The sequence below is a fragment of the Pongo abelii genome, chromosome 21 (genome assembly GCF_028885655.2).
Source record: "Pongo abelii isolate AG06213 chromosome 21, NHGRI_mPonAbe1-v2.0_pri, whole genome shotgun sequence".
NCBI classification, from domain to species: domain Eukaryota; kingdom Metazoa; phylum Chordata; class Mammalia; order Primates; family Hominidae; genus Pongo; species Pongo abelii.
The window spans coordinates 32,157,318-32,181,301 of NC_072006.2; the positions used below are offsets into that span (position 1 = coordinate 32,157,318).

General features: G+C 48.7%; 1 protein-coding gene across 7 annotated transcripts in view; it reads left to right on the top strand.

The window, feature by feature from the left end:
• DNAAF9 (dynein axonemal assembly factor 9) overlaps window positions 1-21,520 on the top strand; it is a 159,713-nt gene extending 138,193 nt beyond the window's left edge. For 3 of the 7 annotated variants that reach the window (XM_024238872.3, XM_063720724.1, XM_024238874.3), the window contains 8 exons: window positions 627-762; window positions 6,670-6,756; window positions 10,844-10,950; window positions 11,318-11,392; window positions 14,632-14,837; window positions 15,556-15,621; window positions 17,011-17,104; window positions 18,146-21,520. In XM_024238872.3, the coding sequence (XP_024094640.2) occupies window positions 627-762; window positions 6,670-6,756; window positions 10,844-10,950; window positions 11,318-11,392; window positions 14,632-14,837; window positions 15,556-15,621; window positions 17,011-17,104; window positions 18,146-18,258 (884 nt within the window). In that variant the 3' untranslated portion in view covers window positions 18,259-21,520. The remainder of the gene's footprint in view (window positions 1-626; window positions 763-6,669; window positions 6,757-10,843; window positions 10,951-11,317; window positions 11,393-14,631; window positions 14,838-15,555; window positions 15,622-17,010; window positions 17,105-18,145) is intronic. The other 4 variants (XM_054542069.2, XM_054542070.2, XM_054542072.2 and 1 more) reach the window with 3 other exon arrangements.
• The last annotated feature ends 2,464 nt before the right edge of the window (window positions 21,521-23,984 follow it).

Below are 23,984 nucleotides of genomic sequence, written 5' to 3' on the forward strand. Positions count from 1 at the left end.
ACAGGAGGTGTGGAAAGGCCCTTTGACTAAGAACTCCAAGTATCAGCCAGATACCAGAATTAAAATAATAGAGGAGGCAGGGTGCGATGGCTCATGTCTGTAATCCCAGCACTTTGGGAGGCTGAGGTGGGCTGATCACCTGAGGTCAGGAGTTCGAGACCGGCCTGGCCAACATGGTGAAACCCCGTCTCTACTAAAAATACAAAAATTAGCCAGGCATAGTTGCGGTTCCTGTAATTCCTGCTACTCAGGAGGCTGAGGCAGGAGAATTGCTTGAACCCTGGAGGCGGATGTTGCAGTAAGCTGAGATCATACCACTGCACTCCAGCCTGGGCGACAGAGTGAGACACCGTCTTTAAAAAAAAAAAAAAAAAAAGATAGAGGAAGTTAGGGGTTAGGAAGTAAGGCAGCTACAGACTTGAAGCTATTCATTCCAAGAGGTGGCAGTGCTGGGAAGCGGGAAGAGAATGATAGCTGTGTATGTTGGTGTTGGGGTGTAAGGGTTGTCTTCATCAGGAGACTACTGGAAGGCATGATTAGGGGATGGAGCAAGGGCTCACGTTTGTGTGAGCCCTCACCCCTAACCAGGACTGTGAAGGCTAAACTGTCCTTGGTTTTATTCCCAGGCCTGGTGAGTAATGTGGTATTCACCAGTCACACCACGGAGCAGCGGCACCCTCTCCTTGTTCAGCTGCAGAGCCTCATCAGGGCTGCCAATCCTGCTGCAGCCTTCATTCTTGCAGAAAATGGGATTGTCACCAGGTAATCTATAGATTCACTCTGCAAGTCCAGTTGCTTTCTCAGATACAGCACTCTGTCTGTGGCCCACAGAGTCTTTCTACTGTATCTAAGACCTGAACATTTGGAGAAGTCAGTTTTTGAGCCAGGTGCGGTGGCACGCAGCTGTAGTCCCAGCTACTCGGGAGACTGAGAAGGGAGGATCACTTGAATCCAGGAATTGGAGGCTGCAGTGAGCTATGATTGTGTCAGTGCATTCCACAGCCTGAGAGACAGAGCAAGACTGCATCTCTTTAAAAAAAAAAAAAAAGGCTAGCCCCAATGGCTCATGTCTGTAATCTCAGCATTTTGGGTGGCTGAGGTGGGAGGATCTCGAGTCAGGAGTTTGAGACCAGCCTGGACAATATAGTGATACTCCATCTCAAAAAAGAAAAAATATATTGGAAAAAAAAAAAACAACAGTTTTTGAAGTGCTTTTTTTTTTTTTTGAGACGGAGTCTCACTCTGTCATCCAGGCTGGAGTGCAGTGGCTCACTGCAAGCTCCGCCTCCTAGGTTCACGCCATTCTCCTGCCTCAGCCTCCTGAGTAGCTGGGACTACAGGCGCCCACCACCACGCCTGGCTAATTTTTTTTTTGTATTTTTAGTAGAGACAGGGTTTCAACGTGTTAGCCAGGATGTTCTTAATCTCCTGACCTCGTGATCTGCCTGCCTTGGCCTCCCAAAGTGCTGGGATTACAGGCGTGAGCCACCACGCCTGGCCGAAGTGCTTTTGATGCTCTGTAAAAATCACCAAGAAGACCCCATCATGTACCGTTTTGAGGCATTTTGTTTTGATACATTCACATTCTCATCCATTGAAGGATGGTAGCCAAGATTCTCTTAACATCCTTGTATTAAAGTGTGAAAGAAATGGCACAGAGAACATAGAGAAGGGTCGGATGTGGTGGCTCAACCTGTAATCCCAGCACTTAGGAAGCCCAAAACTCCTTGCAGGAGTTCAAGACCAGCCTGGGTAAAATAGTGACACTCTGTCTCTACCAAAACAGTTTTTTAAAAAAACAGCCAGCATGGTTGTGCATGTCTGTAGTCTCAGCTACTCAGGAGGCTGAGCAGGAGGATTGCCTGAGCCCAGGAGTTCAGGGTTACACTGAGCCATGATCACACCATTGCACTCCAGCCTGAGTGAGGTAGTGAGACTTTGTCTATTTAAAAAAAAAAAAAAAAAAAAAAAGTGGCCGGGTGCAGTGGCTCACGCCTGTAATCCCAGCACTTTGGGAGGCCAAGGCAGGCGGATCACGAGGTCAGGATATCAAGACCATCCTTGCTAACACGGTGGAACCCCCGCCTCTATTTAAAAAAATACAGAAATTAGCCAGATGTGGTGGCAGCCACCTGTAGTCCCAGCTACTTGGGAGGCTGAGGCAGGAGAATGGCGTGAACCCGGGAGGCAGAGCGTGCAGTGAGCCAAGATCGCACCACTGAACTCCAGCCAGCCTAGGCAACAGAGCAAGACTCTGTCTCAAAAAAAAAAAAAAAAGTAACATAGAGATATTATCTCTTTTCTTCGTGGACTTGGGTTCAAATTACAAACTAAAAATAGAAAATTAGTGATTTTGTATGTGTACACACATATACAAGGAGAAAACACCTGGTTATGTAGCCGTTTTGTTTGCTCAATTCAGATAAAAGGTTATATACATTTTTAATGTAGTTTTGACTTTTGAACTATGTAGATATTTTATGTATTCAAAAATTAAATAAAGGAGGGAAAAAACTAAATTAAATACAAACCAAAAAAAGTGAATCTAGGCCGGGTGCAGTGGCTCACGCCTGTAATCCCAGCACTTTGGGAGGCCGAGGCAGGCAGATCACGAAGTCAGGAGTTCGAGACCAGCCCTACCAACATGGTGAAATTCCGTCTCTACTAAAAATACAAAAATTAGCTGGGCATGGTGGCGCATGCCTATAATCCCAGCTACTCAGGAGACTGAGGCAAGAGAATCGCTTAAACCCAGGAGGCAGAGGTTGCAGTGAGCCAAGATCGTACCATTGCACTCCAGGTGGGCGACAAAGAGAAACTCCATCTCAAAAAAAAAAAAAAAAAAAAGTGGGGGGCCGAGCACAGTGATTCCTGCCTGTAATCGCAACACTTTGGGAGGCTGAGGCGGGCGTATCACCTGAGGTCAGGAGTTCAAGACCAGCCCAGCCTGGCCAACATGGCAAAACCCCGCCTCTGCTAAAAATACAAAAAAGTGGCCAGGCGTGGTGCCAGGCATCTGTAATCCCAGCTACTCAGGAGGCTGAGGCAGGAGAATTGATTGAACCTGGGAGGCGGAGGTTGCAGTGAGCCAAGATCACGCCATTGCACTCCAGCCTGGGCAACAAGAATGAAACTCCATCTCAAAATTAAAAAAAAAAAAAAAAAAGTAAATCTATCTGTATATCAAAGTAATAACAACCATACCAAGAAAAGTATTTAATTCAAGTAACTTTTGAACATAATCCTCTGCTGGAACCCTGGTTCTAAACAACATCACTGATTGAAGAGAGGAGATTATGAATATGAAATGAGGAAGATGAAGAAAAACCCTTCAAATATTTATTTTATTTTATTTAGACAGAGTCTTGCTCTGTCACCCAGGCTGGAGTGCCGTGGCACAATCTCAGCTCACTGCAACCTCCACCTCCTGGATTCAAGTGATTCTCCTGCCCCAGCCTCCCTAGTAGCTGGGATTACAAGTGCACACCACCATACCCGGCTAATTTTTCTATTTTTAGTAGTGACAGGGTTTCACCATGTTGGCCAGGCTGGTGTTGAACTCCTGGCCTCAAGTGATCCACCCACCTCAGCCTCCCAAAGATCAAATGTTGATTTGAATTGGAGATTCAGTATAAATTCATTATTTTTAAAAATGTATATTTCCTACCACTTTCCTTTGAAAGGGACCAGAATAGTAATACCACAGTTGCAGCAAATACCCTTACCTCTGTATCTTGGTTTCTAAGTACCAGTCCCCACTACAAGGTATCAGGACTCCTTGGAGAATTAGCTGACTGCATGCCTACGTCAAGGAAAGTACAAGGTGAGCCTGGTCCATTTTATGCCAATAAAGCAAGAAAGTACTCAAAGATTAGTGGAGATGTGTCAAAAGGATATGGGAAGTAGCTTAAGAAGTTCCTGCTAGTCTAATTTGGGACAATTTGGGGATAAGAAAGAACCATGATAATACTGGAACTATGGATTATAACACATGGAATAAAATGTGTGTCCACAGTGATCCTCAAAAACGAAGGTGGGGCTAGGCACGGTGGCTCACACCTGTAATCCCAGCACTTTGGGAGGCCAGGGCGGGCAAATCACCTGAGGTCGGGAGTTCGAAACCAGCCTGACCAATATGGCGAAACCCCATCTCTATTAAAAATACAAAATTAGCCGGGCATGGTGGCGCATGCCTGTAATTCCAGTTACTCAGGAGGCTGAGGCAGGAGAATGGCTTGAACCCAGGAGGCGGAGCTTGCAGTGAGCCAAGATTGTGCCATTGCACTCTAGCCTAGGCAACAAGAGTGAAACTCCATCTCAAAAGAAAAAAAAAAGGTGGAAGGGGGCAGGATAGCAAAGCCCTTTATAGAAGAATACCAAGTAAATAAGGTTTGATAGAACTAGAAAATAATCGGCCGAGCATGGTGGCTCAGGCCAGTAATCCCAGCACTTTGGGAGTCCGAGGTGGGCAGATCACAAGGTCAGGAGATCGAGACCATCCTGGCTAACACAGTGAAACCCCATCTCTACTAAAAATACAAAAAATTAGCCGGGCGTGGTGGCAGGCACCTGTAGTCCCAGTTACTCAGGAGGCTGAGGCAGGAGAATGGCATAAACCCAGGAGGCGGAGCTTGCAGTGGGCTGAGACCGTGCGACTGCACTCCAGCCTGGGCAACAGAGCAAGACTCCATCTCAACCATCTCAAAAAAACAAACAAACAAACAAAAGAACTAGAAAATAATCATTTTGTAACCTTCAGTCTAATACAGTATTTGATTTAGGGAACGATCAATGAATACTAAAAGCACTAGGTGAAAGACTGTTGAAGAAAAAATATATTACTAGTCCTGTACTGTGTAAAGTACCACTCCATAGACTACTGACTCCTTACAAAGAGGGAAAAATACCTTACAATGGAAAGGTCTGGTATACCTATGTTGAACAAACGATTAAACTCAGTGAGACCAGTAATGGGACAAACTGATATCCTGTACCTCCTTGATGTGATGCAGTGGGAAGGATGCAACACCACCTGGGTATTAATCTCAAAATATGCATAACCTGAATATAATTATGAGAATTAGACAAATCCAAGTGTGGGACACAAAAGCTCTGACATGTACTCTTAAATATCAACACCATGAGAATCAAACAAACCAAAAGATAGAGAAACTGTTCCAGGTTAAAGGAGAATAAAGACTGTAAATTTAGGCCAGGTGCAGTGACTCACGCCTGTAATCCCAACGCCTTAGGAGGCTGAGGCAGGCAGGTCACCTGGGGTCAGGAGTTCAAGATCAGCCTGGCCAACATGGCGAAACCCCCCGTCTCTATTAAAAAAATACAAAAATTAGCTGGGCGTGGTGGTGGGTGCCTGTAGTCCCAGCTACTTGGGAGGCTGAGTCAGGAGAATCGCTTGAACTCAGGAGGCGGAGGTTGCAGTGAGACAAGATCAGGCCATTTCACTCCAGCCTGGGCAACAAGAACGAAACTCTGTCTCAAAATGTAAAAAAAAAAAGGAATGTATCTGTATATCAAAGTAATAACAACTACACCAAAAAAGTATTTAATTCAAGTAACTTTTGAACATAATCTTTTTTTTTTTTTTTTTTTTTTTTTTTTTTGAAACAGAGTCTCACTCTGTCACCCAGGCTGGAGTGCAGTGGCGCGATCTCGTCTCACTGCAACCTCCACCTCCTGGATTCAAGCGATTCTCCTGCCTCGGCCTCCTAAGTAGCTGGGACTACAGTCGCGTGCCACCACACCCAGCTAATTTTTGTATTTCTTTAGTAGAGATGGGGTTTCTCCATGTTGGCCAGGCTGGTCTTGAACTCCTGACCCCAGGTGATCTGCCTGCCTCGGCCTCCCAAAGTGCTGGGATTACAGACATGAGCCATCGCGCCCGGCCTAATGAATGAATGAATAATTCTTGATTGGATCATGGACCCTCCTCCACCAAAAAGGAGAAATTTGAAAGTGGATGTATGTTCGTGCTTCTCCAGCTTTGTTGTGCATATGCATCTCTAGTGGAGATCTTGTTGAAAATTAGTTTCTGGTTCAGTACATCTGGGCTGGGGCCTGAGGTTCTGCATTTCTAACAAGCTCCCAGGTGATTGCTGGGAGCCAGTAAATTCCTTGGATGTGATCATGATATTGTAGTTCTGTAAGAGAATGTCCTTGTTCTTGGGAGATGCATACTGAAGTATTTAGGGGTAAAATATCATGATGAGTAAAGCTAGTTTTCATTTGGTTTGGCAGAAAAAACAAAAATGCTTGTATGTATTTAGGGGACATGAAGAATAAACAAAACATGCAGGTAAAGACAGTCCTGGCCAGGGTCGGTGGCTCGCGCCTGTAATCCCAACACTTTGGGAGGCCGAGGCGGGCGGATCATGAGGTCAGGAAATTGAGACCATCCTGGCCAACGTGGTGAAACCCCATCCCTACTGAAAGTACAAAAGTTACCTGGGTATGGTGGCACATGCCTGTAGTCCCTGCTACTCGGGAGGCTGAGGCGGGAGAATTACTTGAACCCGGGAACCGGAGGTTGCAATGAGCCAAGATTGCGCCACTGCACTCCAGCCTGGCAACAGAGCGAGACTCCGTCTCAAGAAAAAAAAAAAGAGATTGACAGTCCTAATTAATCTAGGTATTTTCTGTGTGTTTTCAAAGGAATGAAGACATTGAGCTGATTCTCTCAGAAAACAGTTTTTCAAGTCCTGAGATGCTACGATCTCGATATTTAATGTATCCTGGCTGGCAAGTATCGTCATTGAAAAATAACTAAGATTTTTTTGTAAACCCAATGATTTATTTATTTACAGAAAAAAAAAGGGAGAAGGTGAAAATACCAGATGTGCTTTACAAGAGTGACACATGGCAGCTGGCACGGCCTGCCTATCCGGCAGCTGCTGGCCCTGCCAGGAGCCCAGTGCTCCACCTCTTGGGCTCCAAACTGGGAGCCTTCTCAGATGTTTCAATTTAGGGAGTCATCCTGTAGGCAGCAAGCACCGCTGTGCCCTGTGTTCCTCCAGCCCCTACTGAGGGCAAAGTGCCTGGCACAGAACCAAGGAGCTATAACTTTCCCAGGTGAGACTCGCTTCTGACAATACCGTCAGTCCTCTAGGGTTCCCATCTGCTGGGTTCCCTGCTCATATGGCCCAGGGAATGTTCTCTGTAGGATGCTGCACAGCCTGTGGACCTCTCCAGAGGAGAAGAGGACAAAGGAGAGAGTGTGCTGCAAAGTTACTGTAATCATACTAATACCGACACACTGGAGCATTTACTGTGTGTGCTAGCTGTTGTTCTAAGGCTCCACTCTCTACATGGCAGCTCCTAGCTACATGGCTATTTAATGAAATGTAAATTAATAAAAATCAAAATTTATAATTCAGTCTTTCAGCCACACAGCCACATTTCAAGTGCTTCATAGCTTCCTGTGGCTGGCAGCTACCGTGTCCAACAGTGCAGATCTAGAACATTTCCATTGCCCCAGAAAGCTCTGTTGAACAGTGCTGTTGTGAGAGCCTTGTTTATGTTGTCTCATTTACATCAATCCTGTGAAGTGGATTCCATTATTTTATCATTTTACAGATGAGGTACCAGGGGCAGCAAAGAGTTAATGACTTGACAATTTATAGCTTAGTAAATGAAAGAACTGGATTTCATACCCAGGTTGAATGGCTCAGAGCTTTTTCTCTTAGGCATCGTGCTACACTTATTCCTGTATAGAATGGACAATTTCTTTCTGCTCTGTTGAAGGTTTAGGGGAAGACCATTGTTAAAGCTTGGCCAGAATTAATCTCTCATGTTTATTTGGATTATCTTTGTTATTCTTACTCATTTTTCCCAAGCACCTCTCTACATCCTCCATACCACCCCTTACACCACCAACTTTTTTCCTAACAAAAAATGATCTGGCCAGGCGTGGTGGCTCACGCCTGTAATCCCAGCACTTTGGGAGGCCGAGGCGGGCAGATCACAAGGTCAGAAGATCGAGACCATCCTGGCTAACATGGTGAAACCCCGTCTCTACTGAAAATACAAAAAATTAGCCAGGTGTGGTGGTGGATGCCTGTAGTCCCAGCTACTCGGGAGGCTGAGGCAGGAGAATGGCGTGAAGCTGGGAGGTGGAGCTTGCAGTGAGCTGAGATCACACCACTGCACTCCAGCCTGGGTAACAGAGCGAGACTCCGTCTCAAAAAAAAAAAAAATGATCTACTATGCTGTAAAAAAACAAAACCAAAAAAATCCCAGAGGGTCAGTATGTAAAATTAAAGGTTTTCAGGCATATTCTTAGAAGGAATCTCTGATTTGAATCACGCCATACTTAAAACAGTGAGTAAGTGGGTCATTTCTTATGTCTGAACAAGATAATGATATCTTAGCTAAAAATAAACAAATGGAGCTTCTGGGGGAACCTCCTTTCCAATGGCTACAGCCACTGACTCCCTTGCTGCCTGAACCTCTGGGTCCTGAGGCTCCTGTAATCACCACCAGGTGCCTAGAGAAGCGCTGTTCTCCAGTCCTTACTGACCCATGCACAAGAACCTAGCTCAGGGCCCAGACACCTGGAGGCAGACTAATCCAGGAGCGAGTAGGGTAAGAGGGGCCCATTAGAAGACTGTGAATCTGGCCGGATGTGGTGGCTAACACCTGTAATCCCAGCACTTTGGGAGGCCAAGGCAGGTGGACCATGAGGTCAGGAGTTCGAGACCAGCCTGGCCAACATGGTGAAACCCCGTCTCTACTAAAAATACAAAAGTTAGCCGGGCATGGTGGCGGGCGCCTATAGTCCCAGCTACTCAGGAGGCTGAGGCAGGAGAATGGCGTGAACCCAGGAGGCGAAGCTTGCAGCAAGCCGAGATCGCGCCACTGCACTCCAGCCTGGGCAACAAGACCAAAACTTAGTCTCAAAAAAAAAAAAAAAAAAAAAAAGAATGTGAACTTTTTCCTCATCAGGAAGATCAGTCCTTATAGAGAATGAGAGATGGAGGGACCCCAAAATTCTCTTTCAGGCCCCCTCCTAAGTCCATTTCTTGGAATGAGATAATTTCATCTTTAACAAGATGGCAGTCATCAGTCTCCTACTCATCTCTATATATTACTCCCCTCCCACGTGGGTCAGAGCCACCACCTCAGAGTGAATGGGCTTCAGTTCCAGGATGTGCTCCGCTCTGTGCTGTGCACACATTCTCTGCCACTTCCCTCCCACATCCTTCTCTGTTCCCATCCACCCTCCTTCCACCTTTTCTGGTAGAACAGCTTGTTTCTAGTTTGGGCAGAAACCTTGCTGCCTTCCCTTAGCCCCTGCAAATTCCCCTAAGGATTCAGGTACCACAGAAGCCAGAGGCCAGAGAAACCCCCAGTCTCCAAAATGACTTGTTTGGATGGGGAGAAGACAGGTCAGTCTTGCAAAAATCTTATGCCTACTACCTTACTTTAAAGAAATTACAAAGAATAAGATACTTTCAACAATTTAAAATTCAAAATTGCAGTGCTATTTTAAAATAAAGGAAACGGGCAGGTGCAGTGGCTCACGCCTGTAATCCCAGCACTTTGGGAGGCCAAGGTGGGTGGATCATGAGGTCAGGAGTTCAAGACCAGCCTGGCCAACATGGTGAAACCCCATCTCTATTAAAAATACAAAAATTAGCCAGGCGTGGTGGTGGGCACCTGTAATCCCAGCTATTCGGGAGGTTGAGGTGGAGAATTGCTTGAACCTGGGAGGTGGAGGTTGCAGTGAGCCGAGATCGTGCCACTGCACTCCAGCCTGGGTGACAGAGCGAGACACCATCTCAAAAAATAATAATAATAATAATTAATTAATTAAAATAAAGGAAACAGGCTAGGCACAGTGACTCATGGCTATAATCCCAGCACCTTGGGAGGCTGTGGAGGGAGGATCACTTGAGGCCAGGAGTTCAAGACCAGCCTGGTCAGCATAGTGAGACCTTGTCTCTAATAAAAAACAAAATTAGTTGGGCATGGTGGCATGTGTCGTAGAAACTACTCAAGAAGCTGAGGTAGGAGGATCACTTGAGCCTGAGATGTCAAAGCTCTAATGAGCTATGATCACACCACTGCACTCCAGCCTGAGCAACAGAGCAAGACCCTGTCTCAAAGAAAATAGAGCAGAGATGCCCCAGTTACTTCTGTGACAGGTATACACATCTATATGTACAACCTGTTATGCTGCCTGCAACAAAATGGCAGGGCATAGTTGGAGCCCTTAAAGAAATGGGAGCAAGGCCGGGTGCGGTGGTGGCTTACACCTGTAATCTTAGCACTTTGGGAAGTTGAGGTGGGCAGATCACTTGAGGCCAGGAGTTTGAGACCAGCCTGGCCAACATGGTGAAACCTCGTCTCTACAAACAATACAAAAATTAGCTGGGTGTGGTGGCGCACACGCCTGTGATGCCAGCTACTCAGGAGGCTGAGGCAGGAGAATCGCTTGAACCCAGGAGGCAGAGATTGCAGGGAGCCAAGATCGCACCACTGCACTCCAGCCTGGACAACCGAGGGAGACCTTGTCTCAAAAAAAAAGAGAGAGAAATGGGAGAGCATCCTGAGCAAGAGCCCCCCACCCTACCAGGAAGGACCCTCAAACTCAGATGGGGACTGGGAGGCTTCAGAGGTACACAGGGTCTTTGACATCAAGGAACTGCTAGTCTAAGGTTAGGTAAAACCATCCTGAGAAAGCTCCTGATTTAACTGGGCAGTCATGCTTCCCAGTCTCAAAATAAAAGAGGCATATACATATTTAAACAAGTTTTTGTGTGCAAAATGGCATAAAAGTAAGGGAGAATTCAAATATTTGTACTTAAAATTTTTTAAACCTTTCAAGGTATGAAGGTAAATTGAATGCTGGATCAGTCTATCCCCTAATGGTTCAGATCTGCGTATGGTTTGGCCGTCCCTTGGAGAAGACTCGCTTTGTGGCCAAATGTAAAGGTAAGCCTTGACTGGGATGTCCCAGACACTGGAAAAAGGGTACCCCAGGGTTAATTCTGCCTCCTGGTACCATTTCAGTATTCTATGTGCTGTGTCTCTTCTTACCTTTTGAAACCAAAAGTAGACAGAGGGATTTGAGGATTGTGGGTAGCCACACAATTTGGTCTCCACTCCAGTGAAAGGGTTTTCCCTCCCCTGGGAACAGTGGCAGAGCCACAGGGGAGCAACAGGGTGTGGCGGGTAGAACCTGTGAACCCTTGACCCTGGTGTATGGTCCCTCCCCAGTCCCTAAAATTCCCAGCTGTGCTGTCCTGAATTTGGCCTGTGCCTCCATGTGGGTGACAGCCCTGTCCTCTTCCTCCACCAGCAATTCAGTCCTCCATCAAGCCAAGTCCCTTCTCCGGAAACATCTACCACATCCTGGGCAAAGTGAAGTTTTCAGGTAACCAAGGACTGGGATTTGGGAGCTCTACACCATGGAGTGCTTGCATCTCATGATGTGAGTTCAGAGCCTCTGCTGGTGCTCTGCAGACCACTGATGCTGCTCAGACTCTCAGAAACCTTCCCCACCCTGGGCCTTCACGCCATCAGGCTTGTCCATCACCCCTCTCCGCCGAGGGCCTACTTAGTCTAGGTCCTCCTGTTCATGACAGGTTTGCTCTCCTCTCCTGGATGACCTGCTCAGGGGCTCTTCTCACAGCTTTTTGACCTTCTTGTTCAGAGCCTTACACTTCACACCTCTTGAGCCAGTCAGGGCCTCCTCTAGACCTAAAACCAGGAGCTGCCCCAATGCTGAGCTCTTCAGCTCCAGATCCATTTCTGACCAAAGTCTTTGAGCTTCTGTTTGCCTTCTCCTCTCTTCTGACTAGTAGGCCTGAGGATCAGTTTAGACCTCTGGAGCCCTTGCTGTCCTGGGGTGGGCATCAGAGAAGGCCTCAAAACCAGTAGGAGTCGGTCAACTCAATGTTGAGGAAAGGTACAGTATTCCAGGGGAAAGAAATAGCATTTGCTATAATCCAGAGGCAGAAAAGACACATTTCAGGAACCAAAAAGCATTTACTGTAACTGGAGCCTGGGAGTAGGGAGAGAGGGAGTGAGTCTGTTAGGGTGTCTTCAGCTGTTATCACAGAGAACCCCCACTCAGCTAGCAGGTGTTGGCTGTATAACAAGTGAGGCGCTCAAGCAGCAGAGCAAGGCCACTGAGGACCCAGGTGATGTATGTCTTCGTGTCCTCCCCTTCTTGGTGTGTCAGCTTGTCCTTCAGGTTCCTGCCCCTTATGGTTGCCGAGTGGTGCTACAGCTCTGGGTGTCAAAGCCAGACACTGCGTCCAGCCAGTGAGGAGAGGCTGGCTCTTCCTGTGGGTGCCTTTGTCAGTGCAGCGCCTCCCCCCAGTTTCTCTGCCGACTTATCTCATTGGATTGCTGTGCCTTTCTAGACCCATCACCCATGGGGGAATTGGTATTGGAAGAAGAGGGAGACAATATAGGGGGTCGGCAGCTATCAGTTTCTGCTGTAGGGAACCACTGAGGGCTTCAAGCATAGAACCATCATGGCTCAGATGGGAGAATTACATGGGTCCTTAGCTCATAGCTTTTGCTTCATTTATGTGATCAAATCAGAAACTTCGGCCCCATACCCAAGCCCACTGATTTCAGGCTCCAACAGCCAGCCCCTGCTGCTTCAGAGGTCTTGGTACTTTTGTTTTTCCCTCTCACCCATCACCTCCTTTTCTTCTTTATTTTTATTTCTTTTTTGGCCAGGTACAGTGGCTCACGCCTGTAATCCCAGCACTTTGGGAGGCCGAGGCAAGAGGATCACTTGAGGTCAGGAGTCCGAGAGCAGCCTGGCCAATATGGTGAAACCCCATCTCTACTAAAAATAAAAAAAAATTAGGCCGGGCTCGGTGGCTCACACCTGTAATCCCAGCACTTTGGGAGGCCAAGGCAGGCAGATCATTTGAGGCCAGCAGTTTGAGACCAGTCTGACCAACATGGTGAAACCCTGTCTCTACTAAAAATACAAAATTAGCTGGGCGTGGTGGCGGACACCTGTAATCCCAGCTACTTGGGAGGGTGAGACAGGAGAATCACTTGAACCTGGGAGGTGGAGGTTGTAGTGAGCCGAGATTGTACCACTGCACTCCAGCTTGGGCAACAAGAGCGAAACTCTGTCTCAAAAAAAAAAAAAATTAGCCAGGCATGGTGGCACATGCCTTTAATCCCAGCTACTTGGGAGGCTGAGGTGGGAGAATCACTTGAACCCAGGAGGCGGCAGTTGCAGTGAGCCGAGATTGCGCCACTGCACTCCAGCCTGGGCGACAGAGTGAAACTCTGTCTCAATAAAATAAATAAATAAATATTTTTATTTCTTTCTTCTTTTTATTTTTTGAGACAATGTCTCACTTTGTCACCTAGGCCAAAGTATACTGGTTTGATCTCGGCTCACTGCATCCTTGACCTCCCAGGCTCAAGCGATCATCCTACCTCAGCCTCCCAAGTAGCTGGGACTATAGGCGTGAACCACCATGCCTGGCTGATTTTTTTTCTTTTTTGTGGAGACAAGGTCTCCCTATGTTGCCCAGGCTGGTCTCGAATTCCCGGGCTCAAGTGATCCTCCTGCCTCGGCCTCCCAAAGTGCTGGAATTAAGGTATTAGCCACCACACCCAGCCTCTTGTTTATTTAGATCTGCTATTAACTCTTTTTTTGTTCAAATTTAACCTCTCTTTTTTCTGGATCCTTTCTCATCCTGCCTTTCAGGGCGCCCTTGCCCACTTCTTGGGTCTCCAGTCACTCCTAGCCCTCATCTCCTTAGCATGTAACACTTTTTCCCATTCTCATCTGTGTGACCTTCGTGCAACACTGCTGTACTGTTTTTTGTCTGTTTTGTTTTGTTTTTGAGACAGGGTCTTGCTCTGTTGCCCAGGCTGGAGTGCAGTAGTGCAATCCTAGGTCACTGCCCACCCCAGCCTCCCAAGTAACTGGGACTACAGGAACACACCATCACACCCAGCTAATTTTTTTGTTGTACTGTTGGCTGTGCCCTCCTCCCTTGGCCTCTGAGGCCTCTGCTGAGAGCCCCCCACTTCTACCAAGGGGGTTTCTTTGCTTTTCCTCAACCACCTCTTCCATAATGGCTATTCCAGCAACCACCAGGGACTATGTGGATGTCTCACGCTCAGGGTCTTACAGACTTTCAAATGCCACAAGTGCAGAGTCAAACTCTTCCTCTTCTCCCACCTATAAACCTTTTTTTCTCTTGTGTTTCCCTTCTGGGATAATAGTGTCCACCGGATCACCCAGATCAGCCAAGCCAGAAACTTATTTTGTTCCTCTCTCTCTCTCTTACTCCATCCTTTCTTTTCCTTTTTAAAAAACAAAACAAAATGGGGTCTCCTTCTGTCACCCAGGCTGGAGTACAGTGGTGCAATCTCAGCTCACTGCAGCCTTGAATTCCTGGGCTCAAGTGCTCCTCCTGCCTCAGCCTCCTGAGTAGCTGGGACCACAAGCATGAGCCACTGTGCCCACCTACTCCATCCTTTCTAAGCTGCCACCAGTCACATCAGTTCTCTCTCTTGCATTTTCTCATGAATCTGTCCCAACCATCTGCATTGTCACAGTCTTAGCATAGCTGTATCCTTTCAAGGCAGGCTCTCAGGGACTAATGTGTATTCTCCTTACAGACTCTGAGAGGACCATGGAGGTCTGCTACAACACACTGGCCAACTCCTTGAGCATCATGCCAGTTTTGGAAGGACCCACACCACCACCAGACTCCAAAAGCATATCTCAAGACAGCAGCGGGCAGCAGGAGTGCTACCTTGTGTTCATCGGCTGCTCCCTGAAGGAAGACAGCATCAAGGACTGGCTGCGGCAGTCAGCTAAGCAGGTGGTTTCCAGAGCCCAGACAGACCTGACACAGATGTGACCAGACACCTCAGAGCTGCTGTTGGCCCTGAGAAGCCCCGCCACTGCCTCCCTGATGCTTCCTCACTGGGCTTCTCCTCCCTGGCCCAGCCAGCACTTCAGGGAGATTTTGAGAGAGGGAGAAAGCCACTCAGAGAAAACTCCAGGCAGGCCTGCTATGTTGTTTGCTCTGTGAACCAGGTTCTCTGCAAGCTTTGGGTGCTAAGCCTTGTAGCACAGCCTTGGGGATTTAGTTCATCCTAGAACTCTGGGAATAGAGTTAGCTGGGGCCTGGGTCTTCTGTAGATGCTCACTAGGGACCTGTCTTTATACTGAGGGATGGGCTGCCTCACTTGGATAAGCTTCTAAATGGTTCTTGACTGTGGGACCTCAGACTGCCCCTTTGTCTGCCTCTCATTGGTAGGGTTTAGGGATAAGAATCTACAAAGAGGCATGACCATTCCCATTTACGAAAACACTGGGCTGTCCTCTGCTGCTTGTTCCCTGCTGGCTCACTGGGCTCTGTGATGGGAAAGTGGATTTCTCAAAGAGCAGACTAGACAGAATATTATATCCAGGCCATAGCACACGTGCTTTCCCTACTGCTGAGATCTTAGTCATGTAATAGAGCCCAGAGCCCTCCCCTGCCCATATACTCCATGAGTTCTGCTGGGACCTGACCCTCCACTCCATCTCTGCAGAAGCCTCAGAGGAAAGCCCTGAAGACCAGGGGGATGCTAACACAACAGGAGATCAGGAGCATCCACGTGAGTGCCTTGCCCTGGCTTCTCCCCTCAGTGGCCCAGGGCTGTCCTCGGCTTACCTAGCTCTGTATTTTGGATTCTCTGAGTGAGGAGCTGTTTGTAGGACATGCTGGAGGTCTTGCTTCTCCCAGGCCACAGAGGGAAGCTGCGTACAGAATTCTGGCCTTTGCAGCCTCAGTGAGGAGGGCGCAGGAGACCTCTGGTGTGACCTGGGCATCAGATTGAGTAGAGCCAGTACTTGTGGGAGAAGCTGATGACCAGAGGCCCTGCCTTGGCACCTTGTTTAAGCAACTGCAGAAGATCTGTGTTACAGATGAACCAGCTAGAGCCCAGGCAAAAACTGTCTAGATCCAGAGGCTGCTTATAGGAAGGTTGTGGAACCTGAGGCCAGGATAAGAGGCTGATTGAGAGACCCCCTTGATGAGCCTCCCAGCCTCCAGGCTCTGACCCCCAGCCTCTGCCTCAGTCGCCATGCTCACTGGGGCCTTTTCCTGAGGGGTTTGGGGACAAAAAGCTAAAAAGGACACAGAGTCTAGGTCCCCAGGATGCCAGTAATGAGCAGGTGGGGCAGGAAAGTATTCTGGGACTCCAGGAGCCCCTGCTTTGGATTTGAGGAGGCCCCTTTCATAAACAGCTCCTATAGGCCCGGACAACCCTCGGTACTCCTGGGGAGGACAACATGGGCATAAGGTAGTCCTTATAATGTATGTTCCCCTGAAAGCCAACCGTGAACAAGGAGTTAAGTACAGGTAGTTTATTTTGGAAGTGATTCTAGGAGACACTAAATAGGAAACAGGAGGATGAAAGAGGGGAGGGGGAAACAGCCAATAAAGAGTGTGTTCGTGGCCGGGCGTGATGGCTCACGCCTGTAATCCCAACACTTTGGGAGGCTGAGGTGGGTGGATCACTTGAGGTCAGGAGTTCAAGACCAGCCTGATCGATATGGTGAAACCCTGTCTCTACTAAAAATACAAAAATTAGCCAGGCACGGTGGCGCATGCCTGTAATCCCAGCTACTCGGGAGGCTGAGGCAGGAGAATTGCATGAACCCAGGAGATGGAGGTTGCAGTGAGCCAAGGTCACGCCACTGCACTCCAACCTGGGTGACAAAGCAAGACTCGATCTCAAAAAAAAAAAAGAGTGTGTTCGCACATCAGTACCACTGCGCACCATGGGAACTTCATCCCACTAGGACCTCCCAGAGCTCCTCACCTGAGAGGTGGGGAACCACCTCAGGCAGGGTTTGAGGTTTGCTGAGGGTGTTAGCTTCCTAGCTCCTCTGTAGAGCAGAGTAGTCTGTCTTGCTAGGGAAATAGACTTGTTTGTTTTTAATGAGTGAGTGAAGTATAGAAAGTAGTCAGATAATTATTACAGGTCTCTTTTTTCCTACAGGTGAAACGCCACTTGGAACCCCTACCTGCAGGCTACTTTTATAATGGCACCCAATTTGTTAACTTCTTTGGTGACAAAACTGATTTTCACCCACGTATCCTTGGAACAGCGTGGTCCCTGTGTGGAACCTGGGCAGTGAGGCTGGGAGTGTGTGAGCCTGTCTATAAAGCGGTTGTCTGCCAGAGCCATGCATCTGAGCCCCAGGAGCACTCTGCATGTCCACTGATGAGTCAGGAATGCACAGGGGCAAACCTCAGGGGCGAACTTTTCATTTCAGTCTCTAAAGCTGTTAAAGTTAAATCGCTCCTTTATTGAGTGGTTGCTAATGTGACTGTGAGTTATAGTTTTTTGGTTTTGTCTTGTTTTAATTTTTTTTTGGAGATGGAGTTTCACTCTTGCTGCCCAGGCTGGAGTGCAATGGCGTAATCTCAGCTCACTGCAACCTCCGTCTCCCAGGTTCAAGCGATTCTCCTGCCTCAGCCTCCCGAGTAGCTGGGATTACAGGCGCCTGCCACCATGCCCGGCTAATTTTGTATTTTTAGTAGAAACGGGGTTTCTCCATGTTGGTCAGGCTGGTCTCAAACACCCGACCTCAGGTGATCCTCCCGCCTCGGCCTCCCAAAGTGCTGGGATTACAGACACGAGCCACTGCACCCAGCTTAGAGACGAGGTCTCGGCATGTTGCCCAGGCTGGTCTCAAACTCCTGGGCTCAAGTGATCCATCTGCCTCAGCCTCCCAAAGTGCTAGTATGGCAGGCGTGAGCCACTGCGCCCAGCCTGTGGGTTATAGTTTGGATGCAGCTGCGGTGATATCCTGAAGTCTGTCGTCATCAGAGTCACGATTTACAAGTCGAAGACAGCCTAATTACAACAGTTAACCTGTGAAAAGATGGATAGGGCTGAAGCTGAAGGGCTCAGTTCTAGGACCTCATTAACATCCCTGTGACAACAGCCATTGCATTCTTTGTAGCTGTGGTGCTGCCAGTATATACAAAGAGTCCATCAGGTTCCCTGTCTATGGGCCAGACACTCACTTCCTCAGCAAACCCCCCTCACCTGCCTACAGGCCCCTCTGGGCTCAGGCAGGCTCCCTTGTCCTCCAGGCTCAGAGCTCTCTTCCTTAATGAGATACCAGTCATGGACCAGTTCATGAATGACTATGTGGAAGAAGCCAACCGGGAAATTGAGAAGTATAACCAGGAACTGGAACAGCAGGAGTATCATGACCTCTTTGAGCTGAAGCCCTAGAGGAAGGCTGGGCCCGTACGTCCTGCAGAATGTCCACCTTGGAGATGGACGAACGGGTGTCTTAACCTCAGCTCTCCTGGAGGCCTCTCCCTTAAGGGGCTGTCTTTGTTCTCCTTGGCCTATGTGTGCTGGCTTGAGTGCATGTTGTCTTTATTCCCTGTATAGCGCTGAAGAGCATCACCTGCACCATTGATTTTGGGGGTGGGGGGAATACTCAAGGATGAGCAGATGGGGCCTGCCCATCTACGTGTGCAACTGGCAGTCCAGGAGCTCTGGGTTTCTGATAACAGGATCTCCTTTGGGCTCTTGAGGTTGGGGAGAAGCATTAGGATTACACAGAGGAGCTACTGGGACTTAGAAGGAACCCTGGCTGCCAGAACTGTGGCCATGTCTGGGAGGCGAGACCATGACAAGCCTCAAGCCTCAGATGCTGCTCCACGAGAGCCATCTTCCCCAGTGGAGTGCCTGCCTCCCCTGCTAGGCCCCTTTCTGAAGGAGCTGGCCGTACTGGCCATGGGCCCAGTCCTGGGAGGAGCAGCACAGCCTTGCCCAGGCAGAGTCCACAGAGCCAGCAGCTTGGGTTGAGATGAATAATGTGTTCACAAATGAGGGGATTTCCCTTCTGGACTAAACTGAAGGAGAGGCTTGTTGCTTTCCAGAGGTATGTGGCTCTTAAGTTGACATCTGCTTTTCCCCTTGTGGGTGGTTCTTTAGCTCTCCTGTCACACCATTCGGGTGTCCTAATGTAGTGACAAGAGCAAGCCTGCTCAGGCCCCCTGGCGAGGCTTCACCTCACTGTGGAAGGGGGCGTCCTGCAGCTGGTTAGTCTTAGGCCTGGTGGCTGATCACTTGTGGGGTCAGTCTCCAGCACCCGGCCCTCCCACAAGCCTTGCCAAGGAAGGCCTGCTTTTCAGCCACAAACTTGAGGAAACTCATCCCCCCGCTCCCCAAAGCGTTGTTGCTGGCCCTGGGCTTGTGTGGCTCCTGAGGATTGAGAATTTCAAATAATTGCAATACCTGAGTTAGAATTCCTTCTAATGGCATTGTTTTCAGCTGGACCATAAAGCAGAGGGGAATTACAAGTGTGTCCCATGCCTGAGCTTCATAATTGGTGTGGGGGACAGGGGAGTCACAGCCACTGATACTTAGGTGATGTTTCTTGGGACTTCAGTGCCTCAGCTACCTGAACTGTAAATGTTTTCTGATTTTCACATATTTTTTTTTTGCATGCCTTAGGAAGAAGCACATAGGTAAAACCAGCAGTTTCCAGTAATATAGGGGGTTTTTGAGCAAGGCCCTTGGAGCAGCGGAGAGACAAGATGGAGCACATGTAGTCTGTGTGCCTGGTCACACAGAGGCCTGCATGCAAGTAGCAAAGCAGCTCTCAAGGGCTTGTCGGTAAAATATATTAGAAAAAAAAAACAATTTGAAGCCAAATGAACAAAACTCCAGATACCATTGATAAGAAATTTTGCATCAAGAAGGGCTTCTGAAAAGACCTGCGTGCTCCAGTCCCAGCTCCAAAAGCCACTGGTGACAAGGTCCCCACTGTGGAACCTAAGTCTGGGAGCCCCCTGACTTATGGCTGGCCAGAGGCTGGGGTCTGTCAAGGGCTTGCCTCTGCTTCAGAATCAATAACGTAGATCTTAAGTGCAATTGATTAATAAGCAATGAGTTACTGTAGCTTCCTTTAGCTCTACCGAACTCTTTTTAAAAACTCAAACTTGAGCAGCCTTAGAAAAGGGGTTGGGGGGTGGGAACCACAGGCCATTTCTCTAAGTGGGCTGCTGTGAAGTTTTAAATGAAAGCTCTAGCTTTAGGAGCTTGAGCCATTTCCTGACTGCACTGGCCTGGCAGTCTGGCTGCTGCACAAGAGTTTTTAAAGAGGGGTCGGAGCCCGCACGTGAGAGCGGGTCTTCTCACCATGTGGGGCTGTACTACGTGATGGTCTTGGTTTCTGTTCATAGAAATGCTCTCTCACCAACTTGCCCCACTGTCCCAACTCCTCTCCTCTTAGAGAAAAAACTGTGATTACCTCAACTTGAATATGAAACTGTGATTGAAAAAAGTCAAAACGTTAAGAAGCATCAAAGCCAAAAAAGGCAAAACTGGCTGAGGCTTCTGTCGATGCTCCTCAGCCTACTCGGGAACGTGAAGGGGCAGCTGGCGAAAGGGCATTCCTGGGGCCACTTGCTCTGCCCCACTGATAAGGCACACCAGCAGTCCACTGTGTGAGCTCTTTGAGGACTGAGGCCAGGGGATGCCTCCTGGAACCTGCCAGGCCTCTCTGTTCTGTGAAGTTCAGTATCCACTTGATTCCTCCAGGCGGCGCTCTAGGTGGGAGGAGCAGGGTCTTCTGCTATCTCCAAAGGAATGGCCATGACACTGCTTTTGACCGTAGAAGTGGATCCAGGGACCCAGCAAAGACAGCGGGGGTGGGTTCCCAGGGACAGGCAGTCCTCCAGGGGCTTACATGCTTTTTGCCAACTTTCCTGTTAGCAGCTTCAGTTTATATCACCCAGAGTGCGTGGGATAATGTTGAAGTCGCTGAAGTTATGGGTTATTTTATGTTTTTACATGGGATTTTTCTGTTTTTGATTGGAAGAAGGAGACAGAAATTAGAGAAAATGGGATTATTATCCTAGGGAAGGGCCGTTGGCAAGGAGTTGAGCTGGCCCCTCTGAGCCCTGGGGGCTATTTGACCTGAAGCCTGGACACTGGGCCCTCCAGGTCGCAAGAAAAAGTTCCCTCCTAAATTCTATTAGGATTTTGGAGAATTTTTGCACAGTAATAAGCTCTGGGTTGCTCTTTGGGCTTCTCAAAAGGGAAAAGTTCAATTCAAAGATTGTAAACTACGAAGTATTCCAGCCGTGTTGCTGATCTAGTTGGATAGTTGTACCTCAAAATACTAGGTGAGAACTGGCTTCCTCATTGTCCCAGGGTGTCAAATACTAATGACATAAGAGCTCACTTACGTGCCAAAATTCACTTTTATACTAGTTTTTCAGTGCTTTAATATTTGTAACTTAAATTTTAAAACTTGTATTTACAAACACTACTGTAACTTCAGTGAAACTGAATTGTGTGATTGAAGCTTTTTGCTTATCATAGTATTTATTACACTACTTAATTCAGTAAATATATAAAAGTAGCCTTCAATTTATTTTTATATTATTTCACGTTTTTACCTGCAGTTGTGTATGTGAATTTACCTTGGTAATCGAGATGTCATGCTAAGGACCAATAAACTATCACTGAACAAGCAAGGCCTCCAGACGATGCCTGTGCCATAGACTCAGTCCCGTGGTGCTCCTGGGGCGGGGGTGACGGGGGTCGGCCCTCAGCCTCCCCTGGACGCCTCTGCTGGGGATGCTGCGGGGAGTCCTTGGAGCTCACACTCCCTTGCTAGACGCCGGAGCAGCCCGTGGAGAATAAAATTCATCTGAAGAAACCACACTGGCTTGCGGGGTGGGAACTTGGGGAGTCCCAGAACTCGGGGAGGGGCTCAAGGAAGCCGGCTATGGGAACGGGGATCTCCCGGGCCCTCCCGCCCCACCCGGGTCCGTCACCCTCGTCTTAGGCCGCCGTGCACGGGTGCCGGTTATCGGCCCCAGACTGCCGCGGCGAGCTGTAGTAGGAACCACGCCTTTCCAGCCTGATGGGCGCGTTTCCGCGCAGTGAAAGCTTGGCGAGGTGGCTCCTCGGTCCTACTTTATACATGGGGACGACTGGAGGCGCTGACGGGTCAAGTAAGGGACGGATTTGGCGCTGCGCGTTGGAACCGCAAGTTCTAATGGGGAGGTTTGCCGGAGCCCGTGGAGCTCTAGAGGAGCGACCAGAAAGGCATCAGCTGTCCCCGTGCAAGCTCGGGTTCCACTCGCCAGGCGGTTCCTGCCGCACGTGGCGCGGGCCTCCCACCTGACCACACCTCGGGCCCCCGGTGGCCGCGCGGGGAGGTGAAGAAAAGGGGCGCCCGCCGCCAGTCCATAGACACCCTGCTTCTTGTCAACCAGTCGCTGGGTGGGACAAGGGGAAATGCCCCACTGGGCAGATGTGGAAGCTGGCCCGGGGGAAAGGGTGTGTAGCCTCCGCAGATAGCTTCAGGTGATTGGGATGGTGGTCTTAGGTTTGGAAGTTCCTTGAGATAAATTAGTCCTGTGCAAACCAAATGCAAATCTGCACGGGAATGGCCTGGTAGACTTGGGGGAGGGGGCTGGCAGCAATGTTACCCCTTCACAACCTCTTCCCCAGAGCCTCCAGCATCCCCATCCTGCAGGCCGGGGTGTGAACTTTGATGGAGCGCCTGTGGTTGCATTATGGCAAAACCTCTAGGGTTTGGGGATTAACCCCTAGGAATTGCCAGAATGATGGGGAGACAGTAAATGGTGAAGGGCTCTCAGAGGGACTTAGAGGCCAGGAAACCTGAGGATGGGGAAGGGATCCCATCTTCCACCTGGAGCTCTCAGTAGAGACAGGGGACTACTGAAACCCTAGTGCTGCTTACCAGAGTGGGAGCCCCAGAGTCAGGGAATCCTGGCAGAGTCTATTGTGGAAAGTGATTTAGAGCGGATCTCATGTGAAACTGCTGAAAATCAGAGAGCCTGCCAAGGAACACGGAGAAACACCAGTGTTAATCTCTATCCTACACTCTAGGGAAAAGTTATGCCCCAAAAAAGACATGACCATGTGACCCACTTCCAGCCCATGACAGAAAGAGATCAGCTTGGTTTCTGCAGGAGTCCAGACTAGTACCAGCTACAAGTCAGCCGGGCCCAGGCACTAATATGTCATCAGAACCCTCTGTCTTCAGTGGCTTCATTCTTCCCCTGCAGCAAGCTTCCTCTACGCCACCAGCAGCACTAGGGTCCCATAGGCAAGGATCACATTCTCATCCCTGAATAGTTACAATGGTCAGGAGGAATGGAGTTTTCTGATTAGCCTGGCCTTGGGTCTCCATACCAGGCCCATATGAGAGGTGGGCCCTCCACAGAACGGCTTGCTTCCCTAAACCAGCATTACACATCTCCCTGCAGTTTCTGAGCTTTTCTGATAAGTCAGACACCTACTTGATTTTTTTTTTTTTTTCGAGACAGTCTCGCTGTGTCGCCCAGGCTGGAGTGCAGTGGTGAGATCTTGGCTCACTGCAACCTCCACCCCCTGGGTTCAAGAGATTCTGCTGCCTCAGCCTCCCGGGTAGCTGGGATTTTAGGCACATGCCACCACGCCCAACTTTTTTTTTTTTTTTTTTTTTTTGTACTAGAGGTGGGGTTTCACCATGTTGAGAAGGCTGGTCTTGAACTCCTGACTTCAAGTGATCCACCAGCCTTAGCCTCCGAAAGTGCTGGGATTACAGGCATGAACCACCACACCTGGCTTTTTTTTTTTTTTAAGACAGAGTCTCACTCTGTTGTCCAGGCTGGAGTGCAGTGGTGCAATTACACCTCACTGCAGCCTCAACCTCCTGGGACTCAGGTAATCTCCCATCTCAGCTTCTTGAGTAGCTAGGACTACAGGCATGTGCCACCTCACCCAGCTAACCTACACTATTTTTTTTTTTTTTTAAACAGAGTCTCACTCTGTAGCCTAGGCTATAGATCACGGCTCACTGCAGCCTCAACCTCCCTGGGTTCAGGTCATCCTCCCCACTCAGCCTCCCGAATAGCTGGGACTACAGGTGCACACCACTATGCCGGGCCAAATTTTGCATTTTTTGTAGCGATGTTATC